This window comes from Formica exsecta, unplaced genomic scaffold (assembly GCF_003651465.1).
Source record: "Formica exsecta isolate Colony F162 unplaced genomic scaffold, ASM365146v1 scaffold659, whole genome shotgun sequence".
Lineage (NCBI taxonomy): Eukaryota > Metazoa > Arthropoda > Insecta > Hymenoptera > Formicidae > Formica > Formica exsecta.
In genome coordinates, this window is record NW_021853421.1 from 538,797 (window position 1) to 552,589 (window position 13,793).

General features: G+C 36.8%; 1 protein-coding gene across 17 annotated transcripts in view; it reads left to right on the forward strand.

Moving 5' to 3' along the window:
* The window catches only part of LOC115242911 (myosin heavy chain, muscle), a 52,596-nt gene that overhangs the window by 23,723 nt on the left and 15,080 nt on the right, over nucleotides 1-13,793 (forward strand). For 9 of the 17 annotated variants that reach the window (XM_029819509.1, XM_029819507.1, XM_029819512.1 and 6 more), the window contains 5 exons: nucleotides 2,372-2,551; nucleotides 2,731-3,149; nucleotides 4,838-4,955; nucleotides 6,944-7,207; nucleotides 10,882-11,091. In XM_029819509.1, coding sequence (XP_029675369.1) covers nucleotides 2,372-2,551; nucleotides 2,731-3,149; nucleotides 4,838-4,955; nucleotides 6,944-7,207; nucleotides 10,882-11,091 — 1,191 coding nt within the window. Of the gene's footprint in view, nucleotides 1-175; nucleotides 347-2,371; nucleotides 2,552-2,730; nucleotides 3,150-3,897; nucleotides 4,016-4,837; nucleotides 4,956-5,739; nucleotides 5,858-6,943; nucleotides 7,208-10,881; nucleotides 11,092-13,793 lie in introns of all 17 variants that reach the window. The other 8 variants (XM_029819513.1, XM_029819510.1, XM_029819520.1 and 5 more) reach the window with 4 other exon arrangements.

Sequence of the window (13,793 nt, forward strand, 5' to 3'; positions counted from 1 at the left end):
GCCCCCGGTGATCGAACGATGAAAGTTACGAGTCGAAGTCATCGGTCGAGCGTTCTCCTTACGTGTCATCAAACAGCACTAATGACGGCTGTTCTTCCCTGTTTTTTTCTCTGTTCTTCGCTTAATCCCCCCCCGTTCGCATGGGCCCACGTTGCTGCGCCACTCGATCGAGCAGTTCAACAGCTTCGAGCAGCTGTGCATCAACTTCACCAACGAGAAGTTGCAGCAGTTCTTCAACCACCATATGTTCATCCTCGAGCAAGAGGAGTACAAGCGTGAGGGCATTGAGTGGACGTTCATTGACTTCGGCATGGACCTCCAACAGACTATCGATCTGATCGAGAAGGTACCGCCAGGACAGGTCGACAGATCGCACGAGGGGAGGCTCGTGATTTCTCCGAATCACACATTTGCAAAGCATACATTTTCGCTCGAACGGCATCTTCGCTGAATGTGTTTCCGTCTTGCCTGTCTGCTCGATCAACTAACTCCACTTCCTATACCGTTACACTTTTACTCGGGCACTGTTGTTCATCTCTCGTGGCGTCGATCGACAGGTGGGACACGACTTGCCGAGAAATCGGAATAAACGATCGTTAATTACTTAGATCAATACATATTAAAAAATAAAATTTCTTTATTATTTTTTCCAAACGATCGATTCTGAAATCTCGTCTTTTCGACTCCATCACCCTTCGACTGCGCCACGAGAAGTTTTAAGATCAATCGAGGGACCGCCCGATCGGACACGGATGGTGTCCTGCTCGTATCCTGTTTTTTTGTCTCTGTGTTTTCTCTCTTTTCATTTCTCTCGCTATCTTTCTCTCTCTCTCTCTCTCTCTTTTTCTTCGCTGTGTGCCTGTGTGCGGCGTGGTGCATGAACAAACTCCGATGCAGTACAACAGCTTCGAGCAGCTCTGCATCAACTTCACCAACGAGAAACTGCAACAATACTTCAACCATCACATGTTCGTGCTCGAGCAAGAGGAGTACGAGCGCGAGGGTATTGTTTGGACCTTCATCGATTTCGGCATGGACTTGGAGCCGACGATCAATCTGATCGAGAAGGTAAACCGGTCCGCGCGGGACACGGACTCGAGCCTGGATCATCCTGCTATTGATCCAGTAACCTATCTAGCAAATTACCGCTTGAATCCAGCTTGGTCGCGACTTCGTGGATTATTTGTCAATGTTATGTGTCTCTTCTGCCAATGTTGCTTGCCTGTGTGTACTTAATTACGTATATTTTCTTTACATCAGGATGTCACGGATCTAACGCGTAAGATTTCGATTATAAATTCTAAAAAAATTATTATTTTTTATTTTATTTGTCATCATTTTTCTATTTTTTCTTTAAGAATTTGTACAATGTTGAATGGTAATTTAGATTGAAATAAATTTACTTAACACGGTTAATAAAATAAATTAAACAGATAAATGATTATCTAAATTAAACATATTAAGAATCCTTTTTAAGAATTATTTTTTTTAAATATTTAAGTAAATTTTAAAAAATTTTGTATTTTTTTCCTGTGTTTAAATATTTCTCTCTTGAAGTAAAATTTGCTTATAAAGTTACAACTAAAAAAAAATATATATGTATATATATATTTTAAAATATATAATATATATGTCTCTCTTAAAAAACTTTATATATAATCTAAATATCGGCGCATTTTACGATTATGCAAAATTACGCGATAGATCCGGCGCATCATGTATCCTTGTAACGTATAATGTATGGAAAGTTTGATGTGTCGGAAAAAAATGATTGCACTTTCACGATGTAGAAACATTAATAGAAATGTCAGTGAAGTGCAAAGTTATTACCGAAGCATCGCTCCAAGGTATATCCATACTGTAGAATTACAGATAACGCAATACTAAGAGTAGCGTTGAAGTTTTTTTTTCTTGTACGTAGTTTACAAGATTAATTATTAATCGGCAATTAATCCATATCGACAATAAATCCTATCTTACATTCGAGAAAGCGATTGATTAACCGAAGTAAAAGTACATTAATGACACAGTATCAAGCAAGTAGATAACAAAGTATATCAACGAGGTATTTAGTAATCTGTTTTCAGTAAAAGTTGAGACACTAACGAGAGATTTGCTGCGCGAGATATATTTTATAAATACTTTGCAGACATTACATAGATCGAGAATTTCCTTTTTTTACGACCGGAATTTTGGCGTAGAAATTTTATCGCAATTTAACAGAAAAATGTTTACACAATTAATTCTGACGAGAAAGAAATTATTATTATTATTTATGTCTATTTGCATAACGCTACTCTTGGAAAATGCGAATGTTTCCGAGATATAGCGGATTCTAACACATTTCTGCGTTCCTTTTCTCGCGATATAGCCTATGGGTATTCTCTCCATCCTTGAGGAAGAGTCTATGTTCCCCAAAGCCACGGATAAGACCTTTGAGGAGAAGCTGAACAACAACCATCTCGGCAAGAGTCCCAATTTCCTGAAACCGAAACCGCCCAAACCAGGTCAACAGGCAGCCCACTTCGCGATTGGCCATTACGCCGGCAACGTATGTGATGTTCTCTCTTATTTTTTACAAAAAAATATTTAACACAAAAAAGAGAGACTCATATTGTTATCTTTCTTTAACAAAAAATTAATTTTATAATTTATAAAAATGTCGTTAGACTCGCCAATAATTGTCTCAATTTCGATATTGGTGAAATTGAAAGTTTCTTCGGACCTCAGGTACCATATAATATCACCGGCTGGCTGGAGAAGAACAAGGACCCGCTGAACGACACGGTGGTCGATCAATTCAAGAAGTCCACTAACAAGCTGTTGATAGAAATCTTCGCCGACCATCCCGGTCAATCCGGTGACGCCGGTGGCGGCGGCGGCGGCAAGGGCGGTCGTGGCAAGAAGGGCGGTGGTTTCTCCACCGTATCGTCCTCGTACAGGGAGCAGCTGAACAACCTGATGACCACCCTGCGTGCCACTCAGCCCCACTTCGTCCGTTGCATCATCCCCAACGAGTTGAAGCAGCCGGGCGTGATTGACTCTCACTTGGTGATGCATCAGCTCACCTGTAACGGTGTGCTTGAAGGCATTCGTATCTGTCGCAAAGGTTTCCCCAATAGGATGGTGTATCCCGATTTCAAGCTACGGTAAGACTCCCTTCTTTCAATTTATTAAATTACCTTTGCAGATAATCGAAAAGCCAATGGCTCGAGGAAATGAATGGATCTTTTACAAGTGTTTAAAATATTAAAATGTCTTTTATATACTATATACGTGCGTTAAAAATAATAATAATTTAATATTTTTTTTATTGCGTTGTAGATATAGTATCAGAAAATTTCTTTAATTTTTTAAAATAATTTTAAAATATAATTTTGTATTTTACTTTAGAAGATTTGAAAAATAGTCATCCTCAATTTTCTCGAGCACATTTGCAATGATTTCTAATTTAGAAAAATCTGCTATTATCTAACCATTTCTCTTGAGTTTATATAGAGAAATTGGATTACTATTTTTTTCATTAGAGAGACAAAAGAAAGACTGGTTTATTAATTATTATTATTAAGACTTATTATATAATCTCTTTTAAACATAATAGCAGATCTTTTTGATAACTATAAGACAATCTTATTTAATATTCTTATTAAAAGATTTAACTAGGTCCCTTATTTAGTAGTAATTACTAAATCACATAAAAATGGTAGGTTTCGAAATTCTCTATAAGGAATTAAAATAATAATTTACGAAATATATTCAAAAATATTTTAAAAATTCATAATTTAAATTCTCTGTAACGTCGTAATTTTTTCGATTAATTTCCTCAAAAATATCGGAAAAATTTCTTAAGCATTGGATGTACATAGTAACTGAACTTTTATGTTGTATATCATGTAGTTACATGATCCTAGCGCCGGCCATAATGGCGTCCCATAGCGATCCCAAGGTCGCCGCGGCTAAGTGTTTCGAAGAGATCGCTCTCGATCCGGACAGCTATAGGATCGGTCACACCAAGGCTAGTTGATGATAACCCTGTAGGAATGAATTTGACGATTCTGTCGCCCCGTTATTTCTAGATAATAATGGACTACAGTCACTCTATACCCTATATTCAAAGAATGTCTCAAAAATAGATCTTTCCACGTGGATGGTCCAAAATTCCTCGCTCTAGAGTCATCGCAAAAATATTTTTAGCATCTATAAAATGTGTGTAATAAATGGTATATTAACTTTGTTGATTTTGAAATCGTGACATAAATCTTGCGATAATTTAAATCAAAAGCAAATGTAAGTCGATTAATAAAATTACTCGTTTAATTTCAAATTTTTTATTATTAATAATACAGAGGCTACCGCGTCTTAAAACGCTGTGTAATAAAAATTTGTGATTAATTCAAGATTAATTTTAGCGAGATTTAAAGACGATCCACGCTGAAATCTCATTCTAGAAATTCAGCACGTCGTCCTCCTCCATTGAATGCAACGTCATTATCGTGTATGATCGTATTCGAATGCCACCCGATTGATCGTTCAGTTTTTCCCCATGATTCGTCTCGTAAGAGCAGATTAAAGAACCTACTGGTTCTTTAGATTAGATTTCCGAATCCGTTGATTTCGTTTGGAACCCGATTAGATTAGAGTATCAATTTCCGAGATGTTAAGTGGACTTCGACCCCTTTAAAAAATAATTTAGCGATTGGAAAGTAGTGAGAGCCGATTGAAACGACGATGAAGATGTATATAAATCTGTGAATATTCGTGTCTAGAACCCCTGTATTAATTAGTTTGCACGTTTGCCTCTTCCCCCCTTGCCCTGTACACCCCGACATCCGTATAGGTACAAGATCTTGGCTCCGGCGGCGGTCGACAAGGCGAAGGAGCCCAAGGATGCGGCTGGGGCCATTCTGGAATCTAGCGGCCTCGACCCTGATATGTACCGTCTTGGACATACCAAGGCACGTTCTCCTTTCTACTTCCCTGTCTCCAACAATTGCGACAATCCGATCGACGATGATCATCTCGAAACACGAGTTTGAACACGATCGACGACGGTCAATGATCGAGAATCTCGCCTTTTAATTCGTATCGTTTTAAAATCTCTTGATAGTAAATATAATTATTGATATAATCTGGCGAGATGCAATCTCGATCACACGAACATCGTCAATCGTAAATAATTGTCGTTCATTGTCGTTGGTGACGTAACTCTTAACTCCTTGACACGTCGATGCTCCTAGCGACTGAGTGGTAGACGTAAAGATGACGACATTTTAAAGCGCGAGAATTCAGGAGAATTCTCTTTTAACATCTTGATCTCTTATAGTATTATCATTCTTCTTTATTTTTAATGAAAATTATTTATCTGAAGATAGGATAATTATTTTTTCTGTTGCTTTTATTTTATATATGTTAGAATTTTGTAAATTTTCGACTGTGAGACCCTCAAAAAGACTCACGCTTTAACTTGTCGAAGAGATCGACACTGAGAGGATCTCCCTAATTAAAGTATCCTGGAAGGATACTCTATTCGTTACCCTCTTTGCTTCCCGCCCATCTCCCCCAAAATATATTCTCGATTCTACAGCAACGAGAACCATAATACAATAAGTCTCTAACCTGGCGTGGTGATTTTTTCTTTCTGTCTGTTTTTTGTGAACACATACATGACACCATCAATATGTATGACCAAATACACCAAACCATGATATACTTGACAACGATGGTCGGCCACGAACGCAGATACAAAATTCTGTGCGCCAATGCCGTCCAAGAGCCTTGCGACCCGCAAAAGGCCACCCAGATCATCTTGGAAACGATCAATCTGGAGAGTGATCAGTACCGCATGGGTCACACCAAGGTATCGGACACCTGTTGTGATCCACGTTGTGACAATATAGTATCATGACGCGCCAACGCTATTGCAAATTTATCAGTAACGCGAACGTCGCGAAGACGCCCCAGGATGTATCAGATGTCAATCGTCGGATATCCTGCGGAGCGTCTTTTGAATGCTCGTATAATGTGATTTTTACATCGTCGACGATTTATTTGCCAACATTAAAATACCAATAGAAAAAATCAAATATTTACATTTTTTAAATTGGAAAATTTGACAAATTGCAATTTTAAAATAATAGTTTTAAAATTGCAAAAGAATTTGACAGAGTACAGAAATATTTAGATCGTAAAAAATCTGTGAAATTTAAAAATTAAAATAAAAATGGATTTCAAGATTCAAAGTTTCGAGATTTCTGGAATTTCAGAATATTTTCTATTTTAATATTTTCTCTTTTTGTATATATTTATATTCTTTTGTCATATATGGCAGTTGGCTATTAAATGTCGCTGATAAATAATTTAACACTACGCGGCTTCGGCGATTAACCAATCGTTTTACAGCTTCGTTCGAGTAACGGCAAATTAATGACGAGCTCTATCATCAGTCACGCTAACAAAGGATACCTTTGCCAAAACAATTTTCGGCATGGTATAATCCCTCAACAAGTGTGAAGCAATCTCTATCCACCTCCTATCGTCGAATAATGACCCTCTTTTTGAGCTAAAAGCGGCATGGAAGGCCATTTCCAGTTTGTGGAAATTAATTAATACGTGATGTACCATGATTATCTTTCTTCCAGTAGAGATCATAAAATCAAATAAAAACTAAATCATTTATTTGATGGGATTATCTATATAACTATTTGTATAATTTTTAGCTGAAACAATTTTTTACATTTTTATTATTTAAATTATCGAAAAATGTCCGAAGAGATCTTATTGTTGGATCTCAAATCGACTATTATAAATTTCATTAATTATTAGAGATTATGGATCGGTTATTAATCATGACGTGGAATTGATAATCAAGATACATCATCTCGAAGGATCTCCTTGTTGAACGATATCTCAATGTTTTGCTTTCTCTTTATCTCCGAAAAAATAGGTGTTCTTCCGTGCCGGAGTCTTGGGTCAGATGGAGGAACTTCGCGATGAGCGTCTCGGCAAGATTGTGTCTTGGATGCAGGCCTACATCAGAGGTTATTTGTCCCGTAAAGATTACAAGAAACTCCAAGAACAACGCCTGGCCCTCCAAGTCGTCCAGAGAAATCTGAGGAAGTACCTCCAACTTCGTACTTGGCCATGGTGGAAGTTGTGGCAGAAGATCAAGCCTCTTCTCAACGTCAGTCGCATCGAGGACGAGATGGCCGTAAGTGTCTCTTCGAGATATTATTTGCACATGAATCGTTTAGCTCAAAGAAAATTATTATTAAGACATTAAGTCATTGATCGATCTCTTCTTTCGATCAAATTTTTGCAATTTTTTATCGTTAAAATATATGCACGTTTATTTGATCCGATTTTTATTTATCTTATTTAACCAAAAAAAATTTTGAATTTTGTTTATTTTATTTTTAAAAAGAATAGAAATTGTGAAATATATTGTAAAAAAAAGTTATTTGATTTAATTCTAGAAGAATCAAAATTTCTTCGAGAAATTTCCTAAAGAGTTTTTTATATTTTTTATGTAATTAATTAATTTTGATAATACATTTTTGATAAATTTAATGTATCAGAAATATATATCTCTGATATATTAAATGTAATTAATTAATAACAAATAAGTAATTAATTTTCCATAATTCTAAGTTTAAGGCAGTAAATAGTAAGTAAGATACTCGATCAGCATCCTGCGGATTAATTACGAGAATGATAAAGATTTTAGTATTTCCTTATACATGTTTCCTCGTTAATATTAAGCAATTCACAGCAAATGTTATTTGCATTTTCTCTCATTCTCAGTTTCTATAATATCTATTTTATTTTAATTTTATTGTTTATATACAGTTTTCAATCTTGATTTAATTAATTTTAATTTAATTATAACTGTGTGATTTTTTTCAAGTATATAATTTATAAAGTTTACTTTGAATACTTCAAGTGAACTTTACGAATCATAAATTTTTGCTCTCTAAATTATGCAATTTTTACTCTGAATTTTTTAATTATTTTAATAGTTGTTAACATCCACTACTTCAGAGAGAGTATTGCAAAAGAAAAACGTTCGTTCTGCGAAAATCGATAATTCGTTGAAGGCCGAAAGAGCTTGGCAAAATAAAGCTCCGACTTAACGATGATTTATGACCGGAGTTTCGTGCTTAACTGTGCCATCCTGCGCTCGAATTCGCCCATGGAATTTGTTTCTTCTTTTGCTCGGCTCGTAATGGCTCCAGTTTCCAGACGTGCGCGTTTATTTATCCACCTCCTGGTCTTTCCGTTTTCGCAGTTTGCCTTCTTGTGCAAACTCACGATCAGCTTTAAGTCGGCATTTCTTCGAAATCGAATTATTTCCACGTATTTGTGTTACTCTGTAATACTTTCATAATTTTGATTGATAGCATACATTTTTTTTCAGATTTTTTATTATTGTAGATTTATATTTATAAAACACGCGATATTTGCCGTTCATTAATTTGTTTGAACATAATTTTAAAAGAAGAGATAAAAAGTGGTGTCAAATTTAATTAATATTCTGATACCTATATTTAAATTTATATCTTTTATTAATATATATATTAAATTTAGAAAATGATTACACACATAAATTCGTCTTTTCTTATTTATTTATTAAAATTGTTATTTATTAGCTCTAATATAGATTCCGTTGCTTTTTCGAGTTTTAAAATATTAGTTTTTATTTAAAAAATTAATTCTTTTTGCTGATTTAATTTTGATCTCAAAGCGTGTTATATGTATCTTATATATCGCGAGATTTCGGTGGCGAAAGATTTCTCTTCGTTTTCGATCTCGAAAAATCTGCAAAGAAATTTCAAGCGACACTTTTGAAGCTTCGATGCTTCTAATTTTGTCAACCTTCAGATTTTTCTTCTTCCTCTTCTCCTTGCGCTACCAAGCTGTTTATATTTTCCAAATGCCAAATTAACGAGAAGATTAGAGGAATCCGTGTACATTTTCGTTCTCCAGTTCAGTTCACTGATACCTCCATGTTCCCGAATTAGAAGCATAATAAAGGCAAGCAAGGCGGTGAATCAACGTTCGATCATGTTACCGGGGCGGCTTCTTATTAATAGACACGGTTCTTCCGAAAAGAATTACACAATTATTCGTCCTTCGGAGATCAAACCCAAGGTACACGGTCGCCACATTTTTCCAATTGCTTTGCCTCCTCCAGAATGCTGTCACTTCTAATTTCGTCTAAATGTGCACTCATTCTTTTATCTCTATAGCTATATATATGAATGCCGATACCTTTTTCCAAAATCCTTGCGCTACCAAGCTGTTTATATTTTCGACTCCATAATCCCAAATTAACGAGAAGATTAGAGGAATCCGTGTACATTTTCGTTCTCCAGTTCAGTTCACTGATACCTCCATGTTCCCGAATTAGAAGCATAATAAAGGCAAGCAAGGCGGTGAATCAACGTTCGATCATGTTACCGGGGCGGCTTCTTATTAATAGACACGGTTCTTCCGAAAAGAATTACACAATTATTCGTCCTTCGGAGATCAAACCCAAGGTACACGGTCGCCACATTTTTCCAATTGCTTTGCCTCCTCCAGAATGCTGTCACTTCTAATTTTGTCTAAATGTGCACTCATTCTTTTATCTCTATAGCTATATATATGAATGCCGATACCTTTTTCCAAAATTGAATCTGAAGTCATCAAAGAATATAAAATCAAATTCTATATTCAATATTTAATTAAGACGCTTAATCTTATTAATCACCTACCGACTATCATTATTATTAACTGATTTATTGTAGTATTATTGAGCGTAATTATTTTATTTTTTAATTTTAATTTTTTACATTTTCTACTTAATATATATAATATATTATATAATTTTAATTTTTAGAAACATATTCGATAGAATCTGAATAAAGTGACATGCATATCTCGTGACAAATAAAATTTGAAACACGTCATTACAGATTCAAAGAACTTTTCAATTTAAGTCTAAGTACGCTCGGCATTACTTTTCAATATCTTCGCTCATATTCGGACGATATCTTGGTGATCCACTTATCCACTTTGCACCTTCTGGAGCCGCCAAAAAGGGGGTGGCCGCTGGAGAGAGAGCGGCGGTCCTTTCAGATCGCTTCTAATTCCGTCCAAGACCAATCCCCTTCTCGACGTAACTTGCTCTCCTCCCCTCTCCCTCAGGGGTGGTATAACGGATCGGTTATAAATATTTTTACGTAGTGTGTGCGTGTGTATGTGTGTGGCGAAGCGCCACTGGAGTGGGGACGCCTACGATCAGGATCGTCGCTCTGTTCGCTCCTTACTGGCCGCCGGAAATGGTTACGGTAGAGGGACACGGGTAGAAAAGTTGGGCTTCGACCGATGCCGGGACCAGTTGGACCCGCGACCTCGCGCCGACCCCTTCGAAATTACGCGAAATCCGCCCGACGACGAACAAAGAGGGAGAAGCCTCTCACCCTCTCGCGTGCCCCGCATTTATATTCAACGTATATCTACGCACAGATGTGTCCGGATTTTTCTCGATACCTCGAGATACGAAAGTAGAGACTCGGCTCCGAGTCTCGCGCACTGTTTTTTTCCTTTCGTCTATTCGAGCGGTCGAGCCTCCCCCTCGATCGAGGCTTCTCACGACGTTTGATCGATCGATTATTCTCGGGGATCCTTCTCGCGCGACGAAGATCCCCCTCATTCCCCGTCCTATTCCCGTATCCCCGCGAGAATAGAAATCGAAATCGAGTGTAACATACTTAAATCACGTGTGCATTCCTCGGTCAATTTCTCCGAGGGTGATCGATTATGGGCGACACGGTGCTGATCGAGAATCCGAGTCCGCTGGTGAACGGCGGCAAGTTTGAAGATAAAATGGCCTCTTTGCAGGCGCTGGAAGAGAAAGCCAAGAAGGCGCAGGAAGCTTTCGAGAAGGAAGAGAAACTGCGCAAGGAGCTGGAGGAGCAGAACGCCAAACTCCTCACCGAGAAGACCAATCTGTTGCGCCAGCTGGAGGGTGAGAAGGGTTCGCTTTCCGACTTTCAGGAGAAGTCTTTGAAATTGGCCGCGCAGAAAGCCGATCTCGAGTCACAACTGCAGGTGAGAATATTTATTATTATTATTTATTAGCAATTTTTTGGAAAATTATTATTATTAAGATTTATTAACAATTGTAAACTTAAAAATCTTCTCTAAAAATTATTGATTTTAATGACTACATTGCAAACTTGAAAATCCTATTAAAATTGTCGTAAAGATTTGCGTAAAATTTTGATTTGACTACATTATAATAAATTTTAATGGAAAAGTAAAAGATACATTTTGAAATAATAATAGGGTTTATAAATGCGTGAAATTTCTTTATGATGATCTTTTCAGTTCGTGTAACTGATTATCAAAATTTTCGACAATGAAAAACAACATATACATAATAAAATAATTTTCACTATTTTAATTTGTTTGAGAAGAATAATATTATATGTTAGAGACTATTAAAAATATTTTTATTTATATTTATTTTTATATTATAATACTCATATTTTTCTCACTATTGATAATGCATATATAATTATTATAATATTATTTTCGACTTTACTCGCGAGTGGAGGAGAGCGAGGTTTAAATTGGGACGCCATTAATTGTCAGCGGGAGGGAGTGTTTTCGTGATTTAAATCGGCTCAAATTACGCGGCGGATTACGGTTTCGCAGGCGCGACAAAGTAGCGGAGGCGCGGAATTAGTCAGACGCGCTATTTTTCTTCATGCCGAGCGCGACGCGAACCGGACGCGTCATCCGGTTACGCGGACGACGCTTATATATTAGGTCATATCGAGGCTGCTAAAATTACGATAAACGCACGTGAGTGTTTATGCGATTTTATTACATCTTTCCATGATTCAACATTCCCCACGGAAACGATATTTGTCGAGAAACTTCAGCAAACGCGATTCTTCAATAGCACTCATCCCTAACATCTTTAATCTTCTCCAAAATAACGGAATTTATAATAAACGGTAAATCGTTTGTGACAAATTTCTTTTTTTTTGTTAAGAATTAAGAGAAGCTGATTAAAAATATTAGTCTTTAGACAGTTGTCTAGGAAGTAAATTGTGCAATTTCGAGTATGATGATCATATGGTCAGCAGCAAGAGTCATTTTTTTATCTCTTATACTTTTATACATATCGTGAAATTTACGATAAAATCTAGATTTTCGAAGACACATATTTAATATTCATTTTTCTTTTTTTGACTTAATTAATCTGTTATCTAAAATGTCTCTTCTTACAATAATTACAGCTCGATTTCTAAATAATTTATGATCATTTCGGGATCAGCTTCCCGAGAATATTTCCTCGCGCATTCCTCGATAATTTTATATTTTCCTCACTATTTCTCTTTGTTGTAAATACATGTTAGAGGAAGCTGAGAGAACGCCGAAATTCTGGACGATCGCGTCGGCGTGGAAACGCAGTATTTTTATCCGATAGTAAGCACGCATACAAAGGCGTGCTGGAGAGGAGGTCATAATTTCTTGAAGGCTCGCAGAAAATAGACGAGTCGTGATCGTGACTAGAATTTCAGATTTTCTCTCTCTTCCGGATTCCAGGCTGACTATTTTTAACGGCGCCTCTTAAACATTCACTTAAGACTCGCGGCTACACCGACCCGTCATCGCCTGTCATCGCGACACAACCCTCCGATGCCCATCGTCGGTTCGTAACATTTACCGTTCGTCGTTCTCCAACGAGCAATTTAATACTTCATCTCGATAAAATTAGAGAAAAATGAAAGAAACGACGGTATATAAAGATAAGAAAATAGAATATTTTAAAGCTAATAAACGAAAAATATGAAAGAAGAAATTTGAGTTATTTGCAGATCAAGATACAATATGCATAGAAATATAGTAGCTTTATCACAATATAATTGTGATAATTATTTATAAATTATAAGGCTTGATTATGCTATAAATTATTTTAAAAATATATAACAAAATAAAATAATCTTTTTGTCAGACTTTTCTTAAAAGACTATCGAGAATGTCCGCCGCATTTATCGAGTATATCATAAGTATTCTTTTTACTATTTATTTATTTTTAATCTTGATTTATTTAATTATCATCTCATTTAGGTTTTTATTAATTTATTTTTATTGTTATATTATATAATGCTTTAAATGTGATTTTTGTTTCTTCGATTCGTTTCTAATTCTGTCAAATTACCGCAACTGTCAAAAGCGGCTGTTTCACTTCGTTAAATGAGTAATATCGCGTAATATCGCGATCGCGCGTGGCACCTATTAAAAGCTCGCGCATCGAGTTCATCGCGATTGACCTGGTCGGTGTCGAGAGAGATCCTCTCGCGATCATAGAGGCGGAAGACTACCGCCGCATTATGTTCGACACCATTTACGGTTAGGCGATGCAGGAAGAAGGAAGAGGGGAAAAGAACGGGGTAGAGAGAGAGAGGGAGAGGGCACGTGCAGCAAATTTAGCAGATCCCAGATTCCAGGTTATTAAAAGTGGGCGGCAACTTTAAGAGCGCGCTGGAAAGAGGAGATGAGAGAAAATGAAGGAGGTAACAGGTGTACGGTGTATTTATACGCCCGTTACCGCTTGCATACGCGTGCGTCATGATCATGCAGCCGTATCTCCTTCGCTGCCCGTGATCTCTTCATCATCGTCGACGAGGTTCATGTCATCCGCGTCAATTTTTTCATCTCCCACGTGATCGACACGTTGCACCAGATTAAGTAGGAGAAGGGATAATTCTGCTTTCAATATCGCAGGCTCTTTTCTT